This window comes from Solanum tuberosum, unplaced genomic scaffold, assembly GCF_000226075.1.
Source record: "Solanum tuberosum cultivar DM 1-3 516 R44 unplaced genomic scaffold, SolTub_3.0 scf00034, whole genome shotgun sequence".
Taxonomy (NCBI): Eukaryota; Viridiplantae; Streptophyta; class Magnoliopsida; order Solanales; family Solanaceae; genus Solanum; species Solanum tuberosum.
The window spans coordinates 1,809,186-1,831,702 of record NW_006238962.1 but is presented as its reverse complement, the minus strand read 5'-3'; the positions used below and the strand labels follow the sequence as shown (position 1 = coordinate 1,831,702).

The 22,517-nt window shown below is 34.5% G+C and overlaps 2 protein-coding genes across 6 annotated transcripts; one reads left to right on the top strand and one right to left on the bottom strand.

Annotated features, from left to right (window-relative positions):
- The first annotated feature begins 12,910 nt into the window (after nucleotides 1–12,910).
- LOC102594629 (random slug protein 5-like) lies at nucleotides 12,911–17,311 on the top strand. 4 transcript variants are annotated; one of them, XM_006342526.2, is made up of 6 exons: nucleotides 12,911–13,080; nucleotides 14,408–14,478; nucleotides 14,817–14,996; nucleotides 15,766–15,864; nucleotides 15,965–16,210; nucleotides 16,863–17,311. In XM_006342526.2, exons 2-6 carry the CDS (start codon nucleotides 14,419–14,421, stop codon nucleotides 17,160–17,162), a joined length of 885 nt encoding a protein of 294 aa, XP_006342588.1. In that variant the 5' UTR covers nucleotides 12,911–13,080; nucleotides 14,408–14,418; the 3' UTR covers nucleotides 17,163–17,311. The 4 variants fall into 4 exon arrangements, with proteins under 4 accessions (XP_006342588.1, XP_006342589.1, XP_006342590.1 ...); XM_006342527.2 differs by having other exon boundaries at nucleotides 14,402–14,478; XM_006342528.2 differs by lacking the exon at nucleotides 12,911–13,080 and adding an exon at nucleotides 13,321–13,455.
- Nucleotides 17,312–17,955: 644 nt separating this feature from the next.
- On the bottom strand, nucleotides 17,956–22,491 carry LOC102594290 (uncharacterized protein At1g01500-like). 2 transcript variants are annotated; one of them, XM_006342525.2, is made up of 3 exons: nucleotides 22,285–22,491; nucleotides 20,479–21,257; nucleotides 17,956–18,572 (listed from the first exon to the last, which is right to left on the bottom strand). In XM_006342525.2, exons 2-3 carry the CDS (start codon nucleotides 21,187–21,189, stop codon nucleotides 18,345–18,347), a joined length of 939 nt encoding a protein of 312 aa, XP_006342587.1. In that variant the 5' UTR covers nucleotides 21,190–21,257; nucleotides 22,285–22,491; the 3' UTR covers nucleotides 17,956–18,344. The 2 variants fall into 2 exon arrangements, with proteins under 2 accessions (XP_006342587.1, XP_015162098.1); XM_015306612.1 differs by lacking the exon at nucleotides 22,285–22,491 and adding an exon at nucleotides 22,036–22,208.
- Nucleotides 22,492–22,517: the final 26 nt, after the last annotated feature.

The following is a 22,517-nucleotide window of genomic DNA, read 5'->3' as shown; positions in this document are numbered from 1 at the left end:
ATATTTTAGTGGTACAATATTTTATATTTTGTTTACAATTTTTAATGGGTCGACTCCATTTTGAAAAATATATGAATGACGGTGATTATAACTTGGTTTAAATATTGATTACTGAATGGATGGATCCAAGAGCTCGGCCACTGGAGGAGCGCTCAATGCGTATGCAATTGAGAGGACGGTGGTTCGAATCCACCTGGATCCTGTTAATTATTTATTTAGCATCTTGAGAATAAGTTACTACTCCTGTCTTCTACTTATTTGTGTTGATTTTAAAGTTGTCTGAAATTTAATATTATTTCTTAACAAATAAGATTGAATTACTGTATATCATTATTACTCCCTCTGGGAATTTATGCATAAATTACATAAAATGTAATATAAGTCGCAATTATTAAAAGATGAATGAAAAAATTATCGATCAAAGATAGATTTGTTTGAATATCGAAATCTGAAAAGTGTTTTATAAATTGGGACAGATGGAGTAATATTTCTATTAAGTAGGTGATGGAATTCGACAAGTTCGATGAAGAACTTTTCAAAAAATAAATAAATTTCTTCCTATAGATTTCTTCTTCTTCTTCTTATATAAAGGGAAAATGGTCTATATTATCTCATAAATATAGATTTATTTTTGCTTATAGATTTCTTCTTCTTATAGATTTACTCTTGTTATGAAAGTTGCTCATAAATATTCTTATTGTTATATAAATGATTCACATAAATTTTTACTACATATATGTGAGCTTTTTTTGAAACGGTAAAAGTATATGTGAGCCATTTGGATAACAATATAGATATACATAAACTACTTTCATAATGAGGAGTATATCAATTCTAAATGACAAAATTAACGGGAATATTATACTCTTTTCCCTTGTATAAATAATATTTGAGCAAGCGGCCCTTTTGCAACTCAAACCGTACTGAATGTTCAATTCATGATGAATTTTGTTGTGTGACAATAATTTCCTTTCTTAATAACATTAAACAAATAAGTACTTATGTAGAAGTAGCTCCAATGTGCCTTTTATTTTGTTTCAAGGCAACACTCATTGGTTTAGTATAAAAATTTTGTGTGATTTTTAAATTTGCCCAACTTACTTTAACCTTATTTTACACTCTAAGAATGTATTTAGTATGAAAGGGAAATATTTTTGAATATTCTTCTTTTAATATTTTCATGTTAGGTTAGTTGAAATGTTTTTAGAAGTATCTTTTCTAGCGGAAGATATTCTTTGAAAATCACCAAAGATGATTATCTAAGCCAAAGTAGAGAAAACAAATTTCACAAGTGATTTATCAGTTGTCTCCTTCCTATCATCTAACACGCCATCCTACTACCCAAACCTACCACCACCCTCTATCCCGGGTTCTTCCCCTCTGTCTCCTCCCCCCTTTCTCGAGGCCCACTAGAGTGTGACGGAAACGTAAATTTTATTAAGGAGTTGAAAATATAAAGAGGTAAACACAAAAGAAACTAAGGGGTCGTTTGGTAGAGTGTATAAGAATAATGCTGAATATGATGTATTAGTAATGCATGCATTAGTAATGCAAGCATTACTAATGCTTGCATTATTTCTTGTATACATTATTTGGTTTGATGTATTGGAAATAGCAAGCCTTGTATAAAGACTATTAAAAAATATTTGTTTACAAAAATACCCCCACATTATTATTATTATAATTAATATTATTATAATTATTCTTATTATAATTATTCTTATTATATTTATTATAATAATAATACTTATAATAATTATAATAATAATTATAATAAATTATTATAATAATTATTATAATAATTATTATTATAATAATAATTATTATATTTATTATAATTATTATAATTATATTTATTATAATTATTATTATTATTATTATTATAATAATAATAATAATTAATATTATTATTATTATTTTTATTAGGCTTAGAGGGTAGTTTTGTCATTAGTTACTCTAATGCATGCATTAAAACCATTGCATTGCTAATACCTAGAAATCCATGGCATTAGCAATACACACCTTAATACACAATAGAGTGTATAACTAATGCAAGCATTAGTTATACATAGGTTGGAAAAAGAGTACCAAACAAGGTACTAGTAATACACAATGCTAATGCATGCGTTATTTTTCCTAATACATTCTACCAAACGACCCCTAAGAGGTTTAACATGTATTATATATACATAATTCTTCTTTTGACCTTACATATATACATATCTAGCATAATTTTTTCAATGAAAGGGTATCAGATTAACCCTTATGGTACTTTGACGCTACTTTTGATCCTCAATTTCATATTTTAAAGTTAAGTCGATAGTCAAAATGAGACGGAGGAATTACTGCTTAAACTTAGACTAATTTCTTGTTTCTAGAAAGGTAGAGCACAAACAAATAGTGTGTATTGACTTCAAGTAGTGGAAATTGATGGAGATAGGAAGAAATTTTTTTTCATTACATTTCCAACTATTCTTATTGCCTTTCTTTTGGCAAATTTGGTCCAAATTCATTACTAATCCTATTTTTTTTTTCATTTTCCTTGTTCTAGAACAATATATGGATTTAAGGCCATTCAAACAAATAGCTAAATTTGCATTATATCTCTTTTTTTTTTTCATTTAATTACTTGAAAATATTCATAATAATTTTACTGTTGATCATGTATATTCCAAGCTTTCAGAATTATTAACTGTTTCAACGTTTAATTACTGATATATTATGTTAAACCTATTGTTACCCCATATATACTTAAGAATAAATACTTCTAAAAATAATCTAAATATCATATTAATCTCCGTCCACCTTTAATTGTCATAGTTCTTTTTTTACAGTCAAACTATAAAAACTTTGACTAATATTTTACGATATATTTTTTCATCACATTGATACACACGAAAAATCGAGGAAAACTCGTCAAAAAGGGATCGTAAATGCGGAAATGAGCGTTAAAAAAATGGTGTGAGTAGACGTGAAGGTTCCCAACTCATTACATAGGTCCTCATAAAGTTTTTTGAGAAATTTTTTTTGGGTGCTCTGGGAGCTAGATCCATGGGCTAATATACACATGAAAAATTGGGAAATTTAAAGTGATTCGTCAAAAAGGGCTTGTATATGTGGAAATGTGCGTTAAAAAATGGTGTGAGTATACATGAAGGTTCCAAACTCATTACGGAGGTCCTCAAAAAAATTTGGGTGCTCCGGGCGCCAAATTCGTTGGTCTAATATACACGAAAAATTGGGAAATTTGGGGGGTTCTTAAAAAAGAGCTAGTAAATGCAAAAATGGAGGTTAAAAAATGTGAAGGTTCCCCAACTCATTACGGAGGTCCTCATAAAGTTTTTTGAGAACTTTTTTTTGGGTGCTCCGGGCGCCAGATCCATGAGCTTACACAGGAAAAATTGGGAATTTGGGCGATTCGTCAAAAAGAGCTTGTAAATGCGGAAATGGACGTTAAAAAATGGTGTGAGTATACGTGAAGGTTCCCCAACTCATTACAGAGGTACTCATAAGGTTTTTGAGAAATTTTTTTTGGGTGCTTCGGGCGCCAGATTCATGAGCTAATATACACACGAAAAATCAGTAAATTTGGGCGGTTCTAAAAAAGGGATTGTAAATGCGAAAATGGACGTTAAAAAATGGTGTCAGTTTACGTGAAGGTACCCAACTCATTACGGAGGTCCTTATAAAGTTTTTTGACAATTTTTTTGGGTGCTCTGGGCGCCATATCCATGAAAAATAGGGAAATTTGGGTGGTTCTTAAAAAAAGGTTTATAAATGCGAAAATTAGCGTTAAAAAAATGGTGTAAGTCTACTTGAAGGTTCCCCAACTCATTATGGAGGTCCTCCTAAATTTTTTTGAGAAACTTTTTTTGGGTGCTCCAGGCGCCAGATCCTTGGGTTAATAATAATACACACAAAAAATCGGGAAGAGTGAGCGGTTCTTAAAAAAAGAATTGTAAATGCAAAAAAGAGCGCTAAAAAATGATGTTAGTATACATGAAAGTTCCCTAACTCATTACAGAAGTCTTCATAAAGTTTTTGTGAATTTTCTTATGAGTGCTACGGGTGCCAGATCCATGGGCTAGTACACACGAAAAATGGAGAATTTGGGCGATTTGTCAAGAAGGGATTGTAAATGCGGAAATAGGCGATAAAAAATGGTTTGAGTATACATAAATGTTCCCTAACTCATTACGAAGGTCCTCTTAAAGTTTTTTGAGAAAACAATTTTTGGTGCTTCGAGCGCCAGATCCAGGGGCTAATACACATGAAAAATTGGGAGATTTGGGCGGTTCATAAAAAAAGTTATAAATGCGTAAAAGGGCTTTAAAAATGGTGTGAGTATACGTAAAGGTTCCCCAACTCATTTCGGAGGTCCCCTTAAAGTTTTTTTCGAATTTTTTTTTGGTTCTCCGGTTGCCAGATTAATGGTCTAATACACACGAAAAATTGAGGAATTTGAGGGTTTCGTCAAAAAAGGCTTGTAAATGTGGAAATGGGTGTTAAAAAATGGTGTGAGTATACGTAAAGGTTCCCCAACTCATTACGGAGGACTTCATAAAGTTTTTTGAGAAAAAAAAATTTCGGTGCTTTGGGCGCCAAATCCATGGGTTAAATACACACAAAAAATCAAGAAATTTGGGTGATTTGTCAAAAAGGGCTTGTAAATGCAAAAATGGGCATTAAAAAATGGTGTGAGTAGATGTGAAGGTTCTCCAACTCATTACGGAGGTTCTCATAATTTTTTTTGAGAATTTTTTTTTGGGCGTTCCTGGAGCAATATCATGGGCTAATACATATGAAAAATTAGAGAATTTGGGAGATTCGTCAAAGAGGGCTTGTAAATGCGGAAATAAGAGTTAAAAAAACGGTGTAAGTATACGTGAAGGTTCCCAACTCATTACGGAGTACCTCATAAAGTTTTTTGAGATTTTTTTTTGGGTATTCCGGCCGCCAGATCCCTGGGCTAATACACACGAAATATTGGGAAATTTGGGTGATTCGTCAAAAAAGGATTGTAAATGCGGAAATGAACGTTAAAAAGTTGTGTAAACATACGTGAAAGTTGCCCAACTCATTACGAAATTCCTTATAAAGTTTTTTGAAATTTTTTATTTGGATGCTCTGGATGCTAGATCCATGAGCTAAAAACACACTAAAAATTAGGAAATTTGGTCGGTTCTTAAAAAAATGCTTGTAAATGAGAAAATGAAAGTTAAAAAAATGGTGTGAGTATACGTGAAGGTTCCCCAACTCATTTTGGGGGTCCTAAGAAAGTTTTTTGAGAAATAGATTTTAGGTGCTTCGGGCACCAAATCCATGGGCTACTACATACGAAAAATCACGGAATTCGGGCGATTCGTCAAAAAGGGCTTCTAAATGCGAAAATGGGCGTTAAAAATGGTGTGAGTATACTTGAAGGTTCTCCAACTCATTATGGAGGTCCTCATAATATTTTTTGAGAAAAATATTTTGGGTGCTCCGGGCGCCAGATCCACGGGATAATACACAGAAAAAAATCGAGTAATTTGGGCAGTTCTTAATAAAGGGCTTGTAAAAGCGAAAATGAGCGTTAAAAATGGTGTGAGTATACGTGAAGATTCCTCAATTCATTATGGAGGTTCTTATAAAGTTTTTTGAGAAAAAATATTTTGGTGTCCATAGCGCCAGATCCATTGACTAATACATATGAAAAATCAGGGAATTTGAGTGATTTTTCAAAAAAGGCTTGTAAATGCAAAAACGAGCATTAAAAAATGGTGTGAGTATACGTGAATATTCCCAACTCATTACAGAGTTTCTCATAAAGTTTTTTTATAAGGCCAGATCGATGGCTAGACGAAAAATTGCGAAATTTGGGTGATTCGTTAAGAAGGGCTTGTCAATGCGAAAATGGGCATTAAAAATGGTGTAAGTATACGTGAAGGTTCCCAACTCATTAGGAGGCCCTCATTATGTTTTTTGAGAAATTTTTTTGGGTGTTCCGTGCGCAAGATTCATGTGCTAATATTAACATACGATAAATCGGGGAATTCGGGAGGTTCTTAAAAAAGGCTTGTAAATGCGCAAATTTGCATTAATAAAAAAGTGTGAGTAAGGTTCCCTTCCTCCTTTCGTAGGTCCTCATAAAGTTTTTGAGAAATTTTTTTGTGGGTGCTCTGGGCACATCATCCTTGCGCTATTACTCACGAAAAATTAGGGAATTTGGGCAATTCGTAAAAAATGGCTTGTAAATGCGGAAATGGTATTAAAAAATGGAGTGTATGTGAAGGTTCCCTAACTCATTACTGAGGTCCTCATAAAATTTTTTGAGAATTTTTTTGTTGGTGCTCCGGGAGCCAGATCTATGGGATAATACACACGAAAAATCAGGAAATTTGGATGGTTCTGAAAAAAAAAAGGCTTCTAAATGAGAAAATAAACGTTAAAATATGGTGTGACTCTACGTGAAGGTTCACAAACTCATTACCGAAGTCCTCATAAAGTTTTTTGAGAAAAAATATTAAGTGCTCTGGGCGCCAGATCCATAGGCAAATATACATTAAAAATTAGGGAATTTAAGCAGTTCTTAAAAATAGGCTTGTAAATGCGAAAATGGGGGTTAAAAAATGGTGTGAGTATACATGAATGTTCCCTAACTCATTAAGGGATTCCTCATAAAGTTTTTTGCGAATAAAATTTTGGGTGCTCCGGGCGCCAGTTCTATGGGCTAATATACACACGAAAAATTGAGAAATTTGGGCGATTCGTCAAGAAGGGCTTGTAAAAGCGAAAATGGGCATTTAAAAAATGGTGTAAGTATACATAAAAGTTTCCCAACTTAGGTCGGAGGTCCTCATAAATTTTTTGGAGATTTCTTTTTTTTGGTGCTCTGGGCACCAGATCAATGGGCTAATACTCACGAAAATTCAGGGAATTTGGGCAATTCGTTTAAAAGGTCTTGTAAATGCGGAAATGAGCGATAAAAAGTAGTTTGATTATACGTGAAGGTTCCCTAACTCAATACGAAGGTCCTTATAACATTTTTTGTGAAAAAATATTTGGGTGCTCCGGGCTCTAGATCCATGGGATAATACACACGAAAAATCAGGGAATTTGGGAGATTCGTCAAAAAAGGGCTTGTAAATGCGGAAATGAGCGTTAAAAAAGTGGTTTGAGTATACGTGAAGGTTTCCTAACTCATTCCGGAGGTACTTATAAACTTTTTTGAGAAATTTTTTTTGGGTGCTTCTTGCGCAAGATCCATGGGCTAATACTCATGAAAAATTGAGAAACTTTTGTGATTCGTCAAAAAGGGCTTGAAAAATGTGGAAATGAGCGTTAAAAAAGTGGTTTGAGTATACGTGAAGGTTTCCCAACTCAATACAGAGGTCTTCATAAAGATTTTTGAATAAAATTTTTAGGTGCTCCAAGCGCTAGATATATGGGCTAATACACTCGAAAAATCGGGGAATTTTGAGGATTCCTAAAAATGGTTTGTAATTGCGAAAATAGGCTTTAAAAAAATTATGTGAGTATACATGAAAGTTTACCAACTCATTAAGGAGGTCCTCATAAAGGTTTGTGAGAAAAAAGATTTAGGTGTTCCTGGCTCTAGACTCATGGGCTAATATGTACGAAAAATCACCTAATTTGGTTGACTCGTCAAAAAGGGCTTGTAAATGTGAAAATGTGCGTTAAAAAATGGTGTAAGTATACGTGAAGGTTCTCCAACTCATTACGGAGGTCGTCATAAAGTATTTAGAAAAAAAATTATAGTGCCTAGGGCGCCAGGTCTTATACATACTAAAAATCAGAGAATTTGGGCGGTTCTTAAAAAAATGCTTGTAAATAGGGAAATAGGCGTTAAAAATGGTGTGAGTATACGTGAAAGTTTCCCAACTCATTACAGAGTTCCTTATAAAGTTTTTGTGAATTTTTTTGGGTGGTTCGGGCACTAGATCAATGGGCTAATACACACGAAAAATTGGGAATTTGGGTGATTCGTCAAAAAAGGATTGAAATGCGCATTAAAAAATGGTGTAAGTTTCCGTGAATGTTTCCCAACTCCTTAGGAAAGTACTCACAAAGGTTTTTGAGAAAATTTTTAGGTGATTCTTAAAAAAAAGCTTCTAAATGTGAAAATGGATGTTAAAAAAATGATGTGAGTATACATGAAGATTCCCAAATTCATAACATAAGTCCTCATAATGTTTTTTGAGAAAAAAATATTGGGTGCTCCAGGCCTCAGATCCATGGGCTAATATACACAAAAAATTAGGAAATTTGCCGATTCTTGAATAAGGGCTTGTAAATGCGAAAATGGGGGTTGAAAAATGGTGTGAATATATACGAAGGTTCCCAACTCATCACCGAAATCATCATAAAGTTTTTTGAGATTTTTTTTTTGGGTGCTTCTGGCGCCAGATCCATGTTTTAATACACACAAAAAATTAGAAAATTTAGGCGTTTTATTTAAAATGGGTTAGTAAATGCGAAAATCGACATTAAAAAAATGATGTAAGTCTACGTGAAGGATCCCTACACATTTCGGAGGTCCTCGTAAAGTTTTTTGAGAATTTTTTATTGTGTTCTGAGTGCTAAATCTGTGGGCGAATAACTCACGAAAAATTGAAAAATTTGAGTGATTCGTCAAAAAGGGTTTGTAAATGCGGAAACATGCGTCAAAAAAGTGATTTAATTATACGTGAGGTTCCCAACTCAATACGAAGGTGCTCATAAAGTTTTTGGAGAAAAAATGTGTGGGAGCTCTGGGCACTAGATCAATGGGGTAATACACACGAAAATTTGTGGAATTTGGGTGATTCATTAAAAAAGAGTTTTAAATGCGGAAATGAGCGTTAAAAATGGTGCGAGTATACGTGAAGGTTGCCCAATTAATTACGGAGGTCCTCATAAAGTCTTTTGAAAAAAAAAAATTTGGCGCTCCGAGCGTCAGATCCATGGCTAATACACGCGAAAAATTGGATAATTTGAGCGATTCATCAAAAAAGACTTGTAAATGCAAAAATGAGCGTTAAAAAAATGGTGTAAGTATAAGTGAATATTACCAATTCAATACGGAGGTCTTCATAAAAAAAATTGAGAAAATTTTTTTAGATGTTCCGAGCGCCAGATCCAAAGGCTATTAATAACACACAAAAAATTTGGGAATTTGAGCGGTTCTTAAAAAAAGTCTTGTAAATGCGAAAATGAGCAGTAAAAAAATGGTGTGAGTATACGTGAAAGTTTCCAAATCATTACGGAGGTCCTCATAATTTTTTTTGAGAAAATTTGTTTGGGTGCATCTGGCGCCAAATCCATGGGCTAATTAATACACACGAAAAATCTAAAAATTTGGGCGGTTTTCAAAAAAGGTCTTGTAAATGCGAAAATGGACGTTAAAAACGGTGTGAGTATACGTGAAGGTTCCCCAACTCATTATGGAGGTCCTCAGAAAGTTTTTTGAGAAACAGGTTTTGGTGCTCTGGGCGCCAGATACATGGGCTAATACACACAAAAAATTAGGAAATTTGGGTGATTCATCAAAAAGGGCTTATAAATGCGGAAATGTACGTTAAAAAATTGTGTGAGTATACGTGATGGTTCCCCAACTTAATACGGAGGTCCTCATAACGTTTTTTGAGAAAAAATATTTAGGTGCTCCGGGTGCCAGATCCATGGGCTTAATACACACGAAAAATTGGGAAATTTGAGCGTATCTTAAAAATAGGCTTGTAAACGTGAAAATGAGCGTTAGAAAAATGGTGTGAGTATACGTACAGGTTCCCAACTCATTACAGAGGATCTCATAAAGTTTTTTTTTGCAAAAAAAATTAGGTGCTCCGAACGCCAGATCCATGGGATAATACACACGAAAAATCAGAGAATTTGGGCGGTTCTTAAAAAATGGCTTGTAAATACGAAAATGGGCCTTAAAAAAACTGTGTGAGTATACGTGGTGGTTCCCGACCCATTACGGAGGTTCTCATAAAGATTTTTGAGAAATGTTTTTTGGGTGTTCTTGGCACCAGATCCATGAGTTAATTAATATACACACGAAAAATTGGAGAATTTGGGTGATTTGTCAAAAAGTGCTTGTAATTGTGAAAATGGAGGTTAAAAAAATGATGTGAATATATGTGAAGGTTTCCCAACTCATTATGAAAGTCCTCATAAAGTTTTTCGAGAAATTTTTTTTGGGTTGTCCGGGTGCCAAATACATGGGCTATTACACACGAAAAATCGGAGAATTTTGGCAATTCGTCAAAAAGGGCTTGTAAATGCGGAAATGAGCGTTAAAAAAATGTTGTGAGTATACGTGAAGGTTCACCAACTCATTACAGAGGTTCTCATAAAGTTTTTGAGAAGATTTTTTTTGGGTGCTCCTGGCGCCAGATCAATGGTCTAATACACACGAAAAATTTGGAAATTTTGGAGGTTTTTAAAAAAGGGCTTGTAAAGGCGAAAATTGGCGTTAAAAATGGTGTGAATATACATGAAGGTTCCCTAACTCATTATGGAGGTATTCATAAAGTTTTTTAAGAAAGGAATTTTGGGTGCTCCTGGTGCCATATCCATGGGCAAATACACACGATTAATCGAGAAATTTGGACGCTTCATCAAATAGGCCTTGTAAATGCAGAATTGAGCGTTAAAAATGGTGTGAGTATACGTGAAGTTTCCCCAACTCATTACGGAGATCCTCATAAAGTTTTTTGGAAAAAAAAATTAGGTGCTTTGGGCGCTTTATCCATGGATTAACACACGGAAAATCAGGGAATTTGGGCGATTCTTATAAAAGATCTTGTAAATGGGAAAATGAGCGTTAAAAAATTGTGTGAGTATACATGAATCTTCCCTAACTCATTACGGAGGTCTTCATAAAAAGTTTTGAGAATTTCTTTTTAGATACTTCGGGCGCCAAATCCATGGGATAATACAGACGAAAAATTTGGAAATTTTAGCGGTTCTTAAAAAAAGACTTGTAAATGCGAAAATGAGCATTAAAAAAATGGTGTGAGTATACGTGAAGGTTTCCCAAATCATTACGGAGGTCCTCATAAAGTTTTTTGAGAAAAAAATTTGGGTGATTCGGACGCCAGATCCATGGGCTAATACACATGAAAAATTAGGAAATTTAGGCGATTCGTCAAAAAAGGCTTGTAAATACGGAAATGAGAGTTAGTAAAATTGTGTGAATATACGTGAAGGTTTTCCAACTCATTACGGAGGTCCTCATAAAAGTTTTTTTTGAGAAAAAAAAATTTTGGGGTGCTCCGGACGCCAGATCCATGGGCTAATACACACGAAAAATCTAGAAATTTAGGCGGTTTTCAAAAAAGGTCTAGTAAATGCGAAATTGGGCGTTAAAAATGGTGTGAGTATACGTGAAAGTTCCCCAACTTATTATGGAGATCCTCAGAAAGTTTTTTGAGAAAAAAGTTTTGATGCTCTGGGCGCCAGATCCATGGGCTAATATACACAAAAAATCAGAAAATTTGGGTGATTCGTCAAAAAATGCTTCTAAATGAGAAAATGAGCATTAAAAAATTGTGTGAGTATACGTGATGGTTCCCCTACTCAATACGAAGATTCTCATAAAGATTTTTTAGAAAAAAAATTTGAGTTCTCCTGGTGCCAGATCTATAGGCTAATGCACAAGAAAAATCAGGAAATTTGAGCGTATCTTAAAAAAAGGCTTGTAAATGTGAAAACGGGCGTTAAAAAAATGGTGTGAATATGCGTGAAGGTTCCCAACTCATTACAGAGGGTCTCATAAAGTTTTTTAGAAAAAAAAAATTGGGTGCTTCGGGCGCCAGATCAATGGGCTAATAATACACACGAAAAATCAAGAAATTTGAATTGTTCTTAAAAAAAGGCTTGTAAATGCGAAAATGAGCGTTAAAAATGGTGTGAGTATACGTGAATGTTCCCCAACTCATTACGGACGTCCTCATAATGTTTTTTGAGAAAAAAATTGTGGGTGCTCCTGGCGCCAGATCCATGGGCTAATGTACACGAAAAATCGAGGAATTTGGGCGATTCGTCAAAAAGGGCTTGTAAATGCGGAAATGAGCGTTAATAAAATAGTGTGAGTATACGTGAAGGTTCCCCAACTCATTACGGAGGTCCTCATAAAGTTTTTCGAGAATTTTTTTTTGGTTTGTCCGGGCGCCATAGGCATGGGCTAATACACATGAAAAATCGGGGAATTTTGGGGATTCGTCAAAAAGGGCTTGTAAATGCGAAAATGGGAGTTAAAAAAAGGTGTGAATATACGTGAAAGTTCCCCAAATCATTACGAAGGTCCTCATAAAGTTTTTCGAGAAAATTTTTTTGGGTTGTCCGTGCGCCAGATCTATGGGGTAACATACGAAAAATTGGGGAATTTGAGCGATTCATCAAAAAGGGCTTGTAAATGCGGAAATGGACGTTAAAAACAGGTGTGAGTATATGTGAAAGTTCCCAACTCATTACAGAGGTCCTCAAAATATTTTTTTGGGAAAAAAATTTAGGTGCTCCGGGCGCCAGATCCATGGGCTATACACACGAAAAATTGGGAAATTTAGGCAGTTCTTAAAAAAAGGCTTGGGAATTTTGTATAGTTTTTGAATATCTAAATTCTTTGTTTAAAATATCAAATTAATGTAATCTAATTTAACTTTAAAAATTAGTCAAATTAACTTTAAAAAAATGTAACATAACAATTAAAAGTGGACGGAGGGAGTATATTTCTTACAAATATATTCAAAAACACACATTTAATTAATCAAATATTAAACATATTTGAATCATAATCAAAATTCAAAGATGAAAGCTTTCCTTAAAACTCTCATATTATATAAATCTAAATGCCACGTGGCAGACTGTGATTTACACTATATTATATCCCCCACTATCCCAGGATCGCAAAGAGTAGAATAACCATATGTTCATAGTGGAAGACTTTTTTTTGTTTAATGTAAATAATTGTAACATCTGATTGTCCTTTTTCACACACAAACACACACTGATCATATCATATTTTATATGTATATACACTAATATATTGTATGTCATATTCTTGATTAGGGCATCTCAAATTTCTAACCTAAGGTATGATCATGAATTAATTAATACTCATTATCTTCGATTCGAACATTTTTTTTATATATATATATATTGTGATTGTTGTAGTTGGTTTTGTATTTACTGACTTAAAATCTTGAATTCGTATTTGATTTTTGTAATTTATGTATATTACACGTTAGTGATCTTGATTTGGATATCTAATAACTATGATAATCTGGACGGATTACTCTCTGTTGGTGCATTTGCTTTGTATCTTGTTTATTTTGTTGCCTTTTTTTTCCTGTTTCACTAACTTTCCTTTTGAACCGAGGGTATATCAGAAATAACCTTTTTTACCCTAAAAAGATAGGGATAAATTCTGACGCATCCTACCCTCCGTAAACCCCGGGATTACCCTAGGTATGTTGTTGTTGTTGTAATCTGGAGCCTGTTAGTTTTGTTGTGACAAAGTTTGGATCTTTTTGATCAGCCAAAAAGGTAGTCTCTTTCACAAATTTACCACTCTGTTGTAGGTGGATCATGGTGTGAAACACACAAAAAAACCTTTGTTGTAGCATCGGGTTCATCTGAGTACAGTACTTTCTATGAATTGTTTAAATTTATGTGAAAAAATTGACTAAAATTGCAACAAATAGTAAATCTGAATTCATAGTTTTGAAAATTAGGGGTTTAGGGATAAGAATGTTAAAGATTGAATCAATAGATTTTAAATCCTGAATCCTCTTGTGTTTGTGTACCATTTAATTGTGTTTGTAAAGAGGAAAGCTAGGCATTTATGTTGCAACAATTTTGTAATCGAAAGTAGTTTCAGATTCCTGCGATTTTCTGTCTAGAAAAACGCGGACCTGTAGTACTCTCTTTGATTAATCTAGCCTTTTCTTCGCTTAGGTAGTGAAACAATCATCTACTAAAGATACAAGCGTGCACGCCTTATTTGAGACTGCTAAGACAGGAGAGAAGTCTCAAAAGTCGATATCATAGGTTCCAATCATATAGTAGTGTGATTCGTTTTTCTTTTAAGTGTGAGTCCATAGTAGAATATGCTTAAAATATGAAATGCAATTCTTTTGACCCTACTTATGTCATGGTAATTGAAATCATCATTTGTATGGAATTTTGTTTACAAAATGTATTTGGAGATCGATAGGAAATCTTGTGACTGTCAAATAGAAGTAAGTTCTAATTGCTCTGTGTTTCTGTATATACTTCCAAGTAAAATCTGTTCCTTTTGAACATTTGTAAGGAGTTTTAGATATGAAAATGTATTTGTTGATACATGAGAATTTCGATCTTATATTAGTCGATTGTTGAAAGGCCTCACTTTGTTTATATTGGTTTTGCTTCATTGCAGTAACATTTATCATGTTTCGTCGCAAGAGCCATCCCCACAGTGAACAGGAGGGTGAGGATCAACCACATAAGGTAATCAATCGTTGAAAAGTTTATATTTTTATGTTGAGTTTTCTGTTTGTGAGTGTGTGTGTTTGAAGATATATACAAGTATACAACTTAAGCTTTTAGATGAGATGGTCATACACGTGAACAGTACCTTCAGTAAATTCGCTATTTCAGAGTTCAAATAGATCATATTAGGTTCTCTGAGTTTATAAAAACTTGAATATAATCGTTGACATTATAAAGATGCACAACTCTTGATACTTCTGAGGGACTGTGGATGTATTCACGATCAAATCGTGTGTTTTGAACTTGTTCTAATCAGATCATATCTATGAAGTGAGAGGCTGTTACTTTTATTCCAGGTTAAGGAGCTTAGGACTTCCTTGGGCGCGCCACTATCAGGACGCGATTTACAGTACTGCAATGATGCATGTTTAAGGAGATATTTGGAAGCGCGGAATTGGAATGTTGAGAAATCAAAGAAGATGTTGGAAGAGACCTTAAAATGGAGGTCAACTTTTAAGCCTGAAGAGATCCGCTGGGTAAGAAAAGAGACAATTTTGTATGGTGTGGTTATCTTCTTGTTGACATGTAACATGTTGCTAAATCATCAGTATGTTTACTTTAGGTCCGATATTTGCTAGGAGTGTTTATGCTTTCACAAATTTATATGCTAACAGACTCGTATTTTTCATCGAAAAAAATAGAGGAAAAGAATCATATTGAAAATGCTCCTAATCCACTCCTTCCCTTCGTAGTGTCCGTGTATTGTAAGTGATCCCAACCTGCCCGGAGTGAGCTTCCCATAGAGGCAAGTGAAGTTGGTGAGCGGTATGATGGGCAACTATCTCCTGTTGTTCGGAGAGGACTCAGCTGTTAGTTAGTACCTCAAGAGATGAACTACCTATAGATTTGTATATAAGTGCACAATAGGAATTTTGGGCGGGTAGCTAAAAGAAAGTTGATAGAGAAACTATTTTTTGTATACAATTAGAATAACACGGGCTTACATAGAGCGACATGGACAGTGAGGATTCATACAATTATGAATTGGAAAAAAGAAGTACTGCATGACAAATCGTTTGTAGATATTCTGCAGACATGAAAGAGATAACATATTTGTGATTGTCACCTTTTTTTCTATTTACCAACGATTCGTTTTGTCATGTTTCATCTTGTTGGTACTAGACAGTTTTCTGAATATGTATATCTTTGAGTGTTCTGCCTTCTCATATACAGGACCTCTGTAGATTTTTGTGTCCCTAAAAAGTACTTTTGCATCTGCTGAACATATAATTTGCACTTTGACAGCATGAAGTTGCAATTGAAGGTGAGACCGGGAAGGCTTATAGAGCAAATTTTCATGACCGTCATGGGAGGACTGTTCTTATCTTGAGACCAGGAATGCAGGTAACATAAGATACCTACTATAAAGTCTTCAAAGTCTGTGTTACGATAACTGCTGAAAAATTCTTGAAGTAGTTTCATAGTTTTCGCTTACATTCTGCAGAACACGACAGCACTAGACAACCAGATGAGGCATTTAGTGTATCTGATAGAGAATGCAATTCTTAATCTTCCACAAGACCAAGAGCAAATGTCATGGTTGATAGACTTCACAGGATGGTCTTTAACCAACAATGTTCCTATCAAATCTGCTCGCGAGACTGTCAATATTTTGCAGAATCACTACCCTGAAAGACTTGCTGTAGCATTTCTGTACAACCCTCCGCGGATTTTTGAAGCATTTTGGAAGGTTTGATCTGAATCTTATCTTTTTCTTTCACCTCTTACCTGTTACTTGATCTAACAAAAACCAAGCAAAACTTGTGATCATTTATCTAAGTGTTCTCACCCTTGTTTATTGCATTGTGTTAACTATTTGAAAGGCCAAAGCTTATGAATGGGTGGAGTGTGTTAGGGGTTGGGGAGGAAACAATCAATATGGAACGCCACTTATGAAACTTGTTTTCTCTATTTACACCAAAGAAGTCATTTTTCTCGTTTTTAAGGAACTTGTTTTCTTATATATTTTTTCAAAAATGTGTTCTTCCATACCAATCACACTTAATCTCTTTTTTCAGTCACTGACTTGTTGGTTTACACGTTCATATCGAACCATGTGCTATTATATGGTTCTACTATGTATTTTATTCAACCATCAACCAACCATAGTTACTTCAGGGAAGGCAGCCTGGTGCACAAAGCATCCTGCGTTCACGCTGCACTCCAAAGTGTGTGATACATCATGTAGGCAACCTATGCTGGTGCGTGCATCGGTTGCAACTGATTCCACAGCTCGAATCTGTGACCTAAGGTCACACTGTGACAACTTTACCATTGCTCCGAGGCTCTCCCTTCGTCTTACACCTTTTATTGATGCTGATTTTTTTCTCTTCTTGTTCCAGATAGTCAAGTATTTTCTGGATCCCAAAACAATGCAGAAGGTCAAATTTGTTTATCCAAAGAACAAGGACAGTGTAGAATTGATGAAGTCATATTTTGACATGGATAATTTACCAACTGAATTAGGAGGAAAAGCAAATTTGAAGTATGATCATGAAGAGTTCTCAAGGCAAATGGCTCAAGATGATGTAAAAGCTGCAAAGTTTTGGAGTTTTGACAAACACCACACTGAAACTAATGGCTACTCTGCACCTGAGGTTGCTCCAAAGACTGAGTGTCTTGCTCCACCAGTCAAAGTTTAGATGCTTTTGCTAGAGTTACTTAAACTTTGTTATATGCTTTGCTTTGATATAACAAATGTAAGATGTTAAGAATTTGTATTTTAAATATTAGGCAATAAACACTATGTGATTACTTTTTATCTATTTAAGTCCTTTGTTTGACAGGGTTATCTGATACCTTATGGTGGTAGAAGATAGAAAGTAACCGTTTTGGATGAAATAGTCGAGGTGTGCACAATTTGGACACATCCTTGATAAAAGAAGGAAAAGAATGTCTACTTCAAAACTTACTTCTTATTATCTCCTCCATCATAGCGCGATGCCATGAAATAATTGAGAACTACGACAAGATTGAGTGTTTTTTTTTGTATTAAATAAGTATTGCATGATCGAATAATTTAAGGAATGTAGAAGTAGGATGTTTGATAATCAATACACTTAAATAATAAAGTGACATGCTATATATTAGAAGGGGAGCCTTGGAGCAGCAGTAAAGTTTTTATAATGTAATTTGAGAAGCCAATAAGTATTCATCCATTGAATTACTAAACATGTTGAACGCTTCACCTATCTTTACGTGCATCAACACTCCTTGCCAATTCACATAATCCTGAAAAGTTAATACTAAACAATTGATATTTTACTTGATTTTTTTTCTCAGTTTGCGCCTTTCTTATTAAAAAGCCTATGCTTTGCAGTTTAAACCTCAACGGACCTTAGAGTTTTTTTGGATCGCGTTTGATAACACTGGTTGTCAAATGTAAAACATCAAACAATATATAATTACTGCTTCCTAAGCACTTGCACCAAACCATCAATTTATCAGATGGAAGAGTTAACAAAAAGAACAAAATTACATTGAACTACTAGTCCAAAAAGTTTTAACACAAAAATTATACCAAATGATTATATAACTTTTGTAGCCTTGGGACACATCTCAGCAACAGAATGGAACATCTACAACAGTAAGAAGTTGCACACCTAAATCCAACACAAGAAGGGGGTACAAAGAGACTTAACACGGGGACGGGGATGGGGCAAGGGAAGACGAAAAGGTAGCAGGAAGTAAGTTAACACGAAAATGTATGATGGTTAGCTACAGTGAAACTGTCTAATGAGCAGAATTCACACTCTCAAGACAAGCATATATCTGTTGTTAGCAGTTTGGTCTATGCAAAAACAAATGCAGCTACCGCTACATAATCACACAAGCCTTCTGAAGTTCCGCGTAGTAGTCTGGTAGGTGCGGACTAACAGGCCAACTCCTATTCCAACTCCTACGCAAATGCCAAGGCCGATCCCTACACCAACACGGACCCCAGCATTGAACCAGGATAGTTCCCCATCTTCACCATCCATATATTCCGTTTGTCTCCAATACATGTTGTAGTCTTCTTCGCTTTCTGGTTCATACTTTCTATACTCTGTAACCTGTAAACACACAATGAAGTTCAGAAGCTGTGAAAATTCTTGGACTAGTTATGATTGAAAGATCCACTTTTCCAAATATAGAAATTAAGAAATGCTAAAAGCCGGCAACCGTCTGTGAAAATCGAATGAAGAATTGACAAAGGGAACTTAAAAATCTGAAAGTGAGGCAAACATAAATATCCTTTCCTTTTTCAACTTCAAAACTAAAGCAGCATAATAGGCCTACAATACAGTCAACAGAAACATTATACTAGTCCTCTATCACGCGTAAGACATTACAAAAGAAAAGAACAAATCTGTACAAGGTTGTTATAGCAAGTGGAAAGCTAAGGATTTCTTAATTTCTTTTGAAAAAATTCATGGCAAATGCCATAAAAAAATTCAGGAAGCAATAGTCGTCCGTTCTAGCATTTTAGAATTTTCGCCAGTATTCATGGAAGAAGTAGAGTACTCATCTATTATAGCATTTTAAAAAGTTTTCTAGCATTCATAGGTAGCAAATGATAATATTTCTATTTAATGCAAACCACCACCACTTCTTTCGGATCCGTAAAAAGGAGGATCCTAAAGGATTGGGGGAGGGCTTCTGTTTCCTTTTCCAATCTTATCACATAGGATAATTGATGTCCAAGATATTATGCATGGCACAGACAACATTATTAGGAACAGATAGACGTGGGATAATTAAAAAAACATATCTAAGGACTTGGACTTTTGCAGCTTGACACTTCAATATTGTACTACTAACATGGATTTTTTTTCTTCACTTTCTTTGAAATTTTGTTTCAGGTGGTCATTCACACAAGTTAGACCGGCTACGAATGAAACAGAAGCAAACGAATCAGAAGATCTGGAGTACTATTCCATCACATGTGTTGTGGAACTGGAGACGGTGTCTTATCCTTACCGCTAAACTGAAAAATCTGTATTCTATTGCATCTTGGTATGATCTTAAAAATGCGAACACTTTAGACATTCTAATAAACTTTACTAGTTCCCTACAATTCAAATTACGGATTATTTTAAAAAAAATCTGAATAGTAGCACCTCCTTTGTGCTACTTTTTGTTAAAAACAATTTCCAATTCCTTCAAATAAAGAAAAAGGATAATGACCCCACACATCAAGATCTTGTAGACTTAGGAACAATGTAACATGGGAGACACATAAATTTAATATTAAAGAATCATCTGAAGGTATGTCTCAGCCCATACCAATGACACTGATTAGGATAAGATTCTAAAAGATACAGGCCTTTAGGTATGATGTAACACAGAAACATGTTTCATCATACGAAGCATGAACAACTTTATCCAAAAAAAAGAAAAAGAAAGATATGAAGCATGAATAAAGCCAGATGCGATTGTTACTATCTGTTGTTTCTTGCATTACTTCATTTCTTAGACTGCTTTGAACTGTTTTTCTTCTTGAACCGAGGGTCTATCGGAAACAACCCCTCTACCTTTGAGGTAGGGATAAGGTCTGCGTACACTCTACCCTCCCTAGACCCCACTTTGTGGGACTACACTAGTTGTTGTTGTTGGTCCTTAAGGTATAGGGTGGACTACTTTGGTTCTTGATATGTGCACTACCCTTGATAATCGTTAATGTATGCAAAAAGTGATCATTTTTGTCCTAAACCCTAAAACTAACGGTTATTTTCATAATATCTATTAAAATTAATGGTCCTTAATGTATGCAAGAAGTATATATGCAAGCATTTTTAGGTTTGTTAGTTGATTCAGTTTGTACATTTAAAGGTACAAGTGGTTATTCAATTACGTTTACTGTTCGGATGTGCCCTATCAGCTGTTTTTTGCATTTTGATGTGCATTATAGAATTCAAAAATGCTAGATCATTATACCAAATGGACCTCAAAAAAAAGGTGCTGAACTACCAATTATACCTGCAGATCAAGTTCAGATGAGACATCTTTCTGCTGTTCATCTGTTTCATGCTCCGGGATTGAGTGTAACATACCCTTCCTGTTGTGCTTCTTCCGATGATTGAGCTGCAAACTCTTGGTCAAGATGATAGGCGTCCCGGAGAAGCAACCAGTAATAAAGACTTCAATTGTTGGTGATAATGATTCAGAATCCATAATTTGTTTACCCTTCAGGAAACCAGTGCCAGCATTCATCACCGATTCACAATCCATGTTCCATCTCCTGCTACTGCTTTTAGACTCCCCAACAAAACCATTACTATTCGACATCTCTAAAAACCCCGAGAGCACAAGATCATCTTTATTGAAAACCTCAAATTTCACACTTCCTGTCAACCTTATACTATCCGTGCTCACAAATGTAGCTTCTTCAGATTTCTTATCAACCCGATCCCTTCGAAGGAGACAAGATGCTCCTTCTGAATACATGGAACATCTTGTTCCATTAACTTCAAGCAATGTATCGGGACTTAGAGGAATGTGGTTGAGAGTAAGATATTCCGGGGTGGAATCATCTACCATAAAATTGCTGACTCTAATATAGAAAACTCTTATATCTAACCAAGATAACGATAATTTACCACAAGATGATTGGTAAGAGGGGTGCCTAATAATTTGGAGACCAGGATCAGCTGGTTTTCCATTGCTGAGTGATTCATGACCATTCTCCATGTTTAATCCTCAACAGAATCCTTCACCAGACACCGATATAAGGACATAATCGAACCATGAATCGGGACCTACGTAGGCCAAAGAACCATGTTTCATTATCAGACATCTCTGATCAGAGAATCATACAGGCAAAACATGGAGAGAACAACAATGGAAATGCAAAAAGGGAGATTTTATTCCACAAAAACACACACAATATAAAGGTTCCAGAAAACAAACAGACCAAGATTTTAGGAACAGAATTTTGGGCATACAATTAAATTAAATTATCTAAAATAAGGGATCCAAATTTAGTTACATACTTTCTGATAGGATCAAATATATTTTTAACCAAGCAAAATTATGACAAGGCTGCTAAAAAAAACCAAACTTAGTTGAGATAATTATGCCTAAAAGGCTAGAAAGACCAAAAAAAATAGAAGAGGTCATTGAAAAAACACTTCATATGAGACTTAGTCATACAAGTTAGCTAAACTAAAAAATGGCATCAAAATTGAATAAAAATAGAATCTTGCAAACAAGGCTATGAATTAGCAGCAGAAAATCAAAGATTCTTGAAATTAAACACAACCCCACCAGTTATTTCAGATGACAAAATTAAAAAAAAACAATCCAAAGTTCAAACCTTTTCTACATTTCATCAAAATTAGCTAAACTAAGAACTGACATCAAAATTGAATAAAAAGAAAATCTTGCAAAATTAGCAGCAGAAATCAATGATTCTTGAAAATAAACACAACCCCACCAGTAATTTCAGATGACAAATCAAAAAACTAATCCAAAGTTGCAATCTTTTCTACATTTCATCTCAAAATCAATGATTCTTGAAAATAAACACAACCCCACCAGTAATTTCAGATGACAAATCAAAAATCCAATCCAAAGTTGCAATCTTTTCTATATTTCATCTCAAAATCAAGAACTGAACTGGCTCAAAAATCAAAGCAAATACACCAAAACCAGAAAGATACCAACAAATTGCTAGCAATCTACAATTTACACACATCCCATAAGCAGCCAAACTAACCCCCCCAAGAAATGAAAAGAGAAAATTACATACAAAATCCTAAGAATTTCTCAACTTGATATACTTACCAAGAAAATCCTCTCTATTTTTTCTACTTTTATACAAGCATCAAAAGATCTTTTAAATCACTTTCAAGTTCCCAAAAAAGAAGTGTTTTTTCTCATCAACTTCCACCAAACTTTTTGGTTGGCTTAAAAAATCATATACAGTGATGAGTGATGCTACTCTTTTTGGAATCTTCTTCAATCTTTACAATCAAAATATGTTTTTTCCTTCTCTCTAATCTCTATTCTCTACTAGT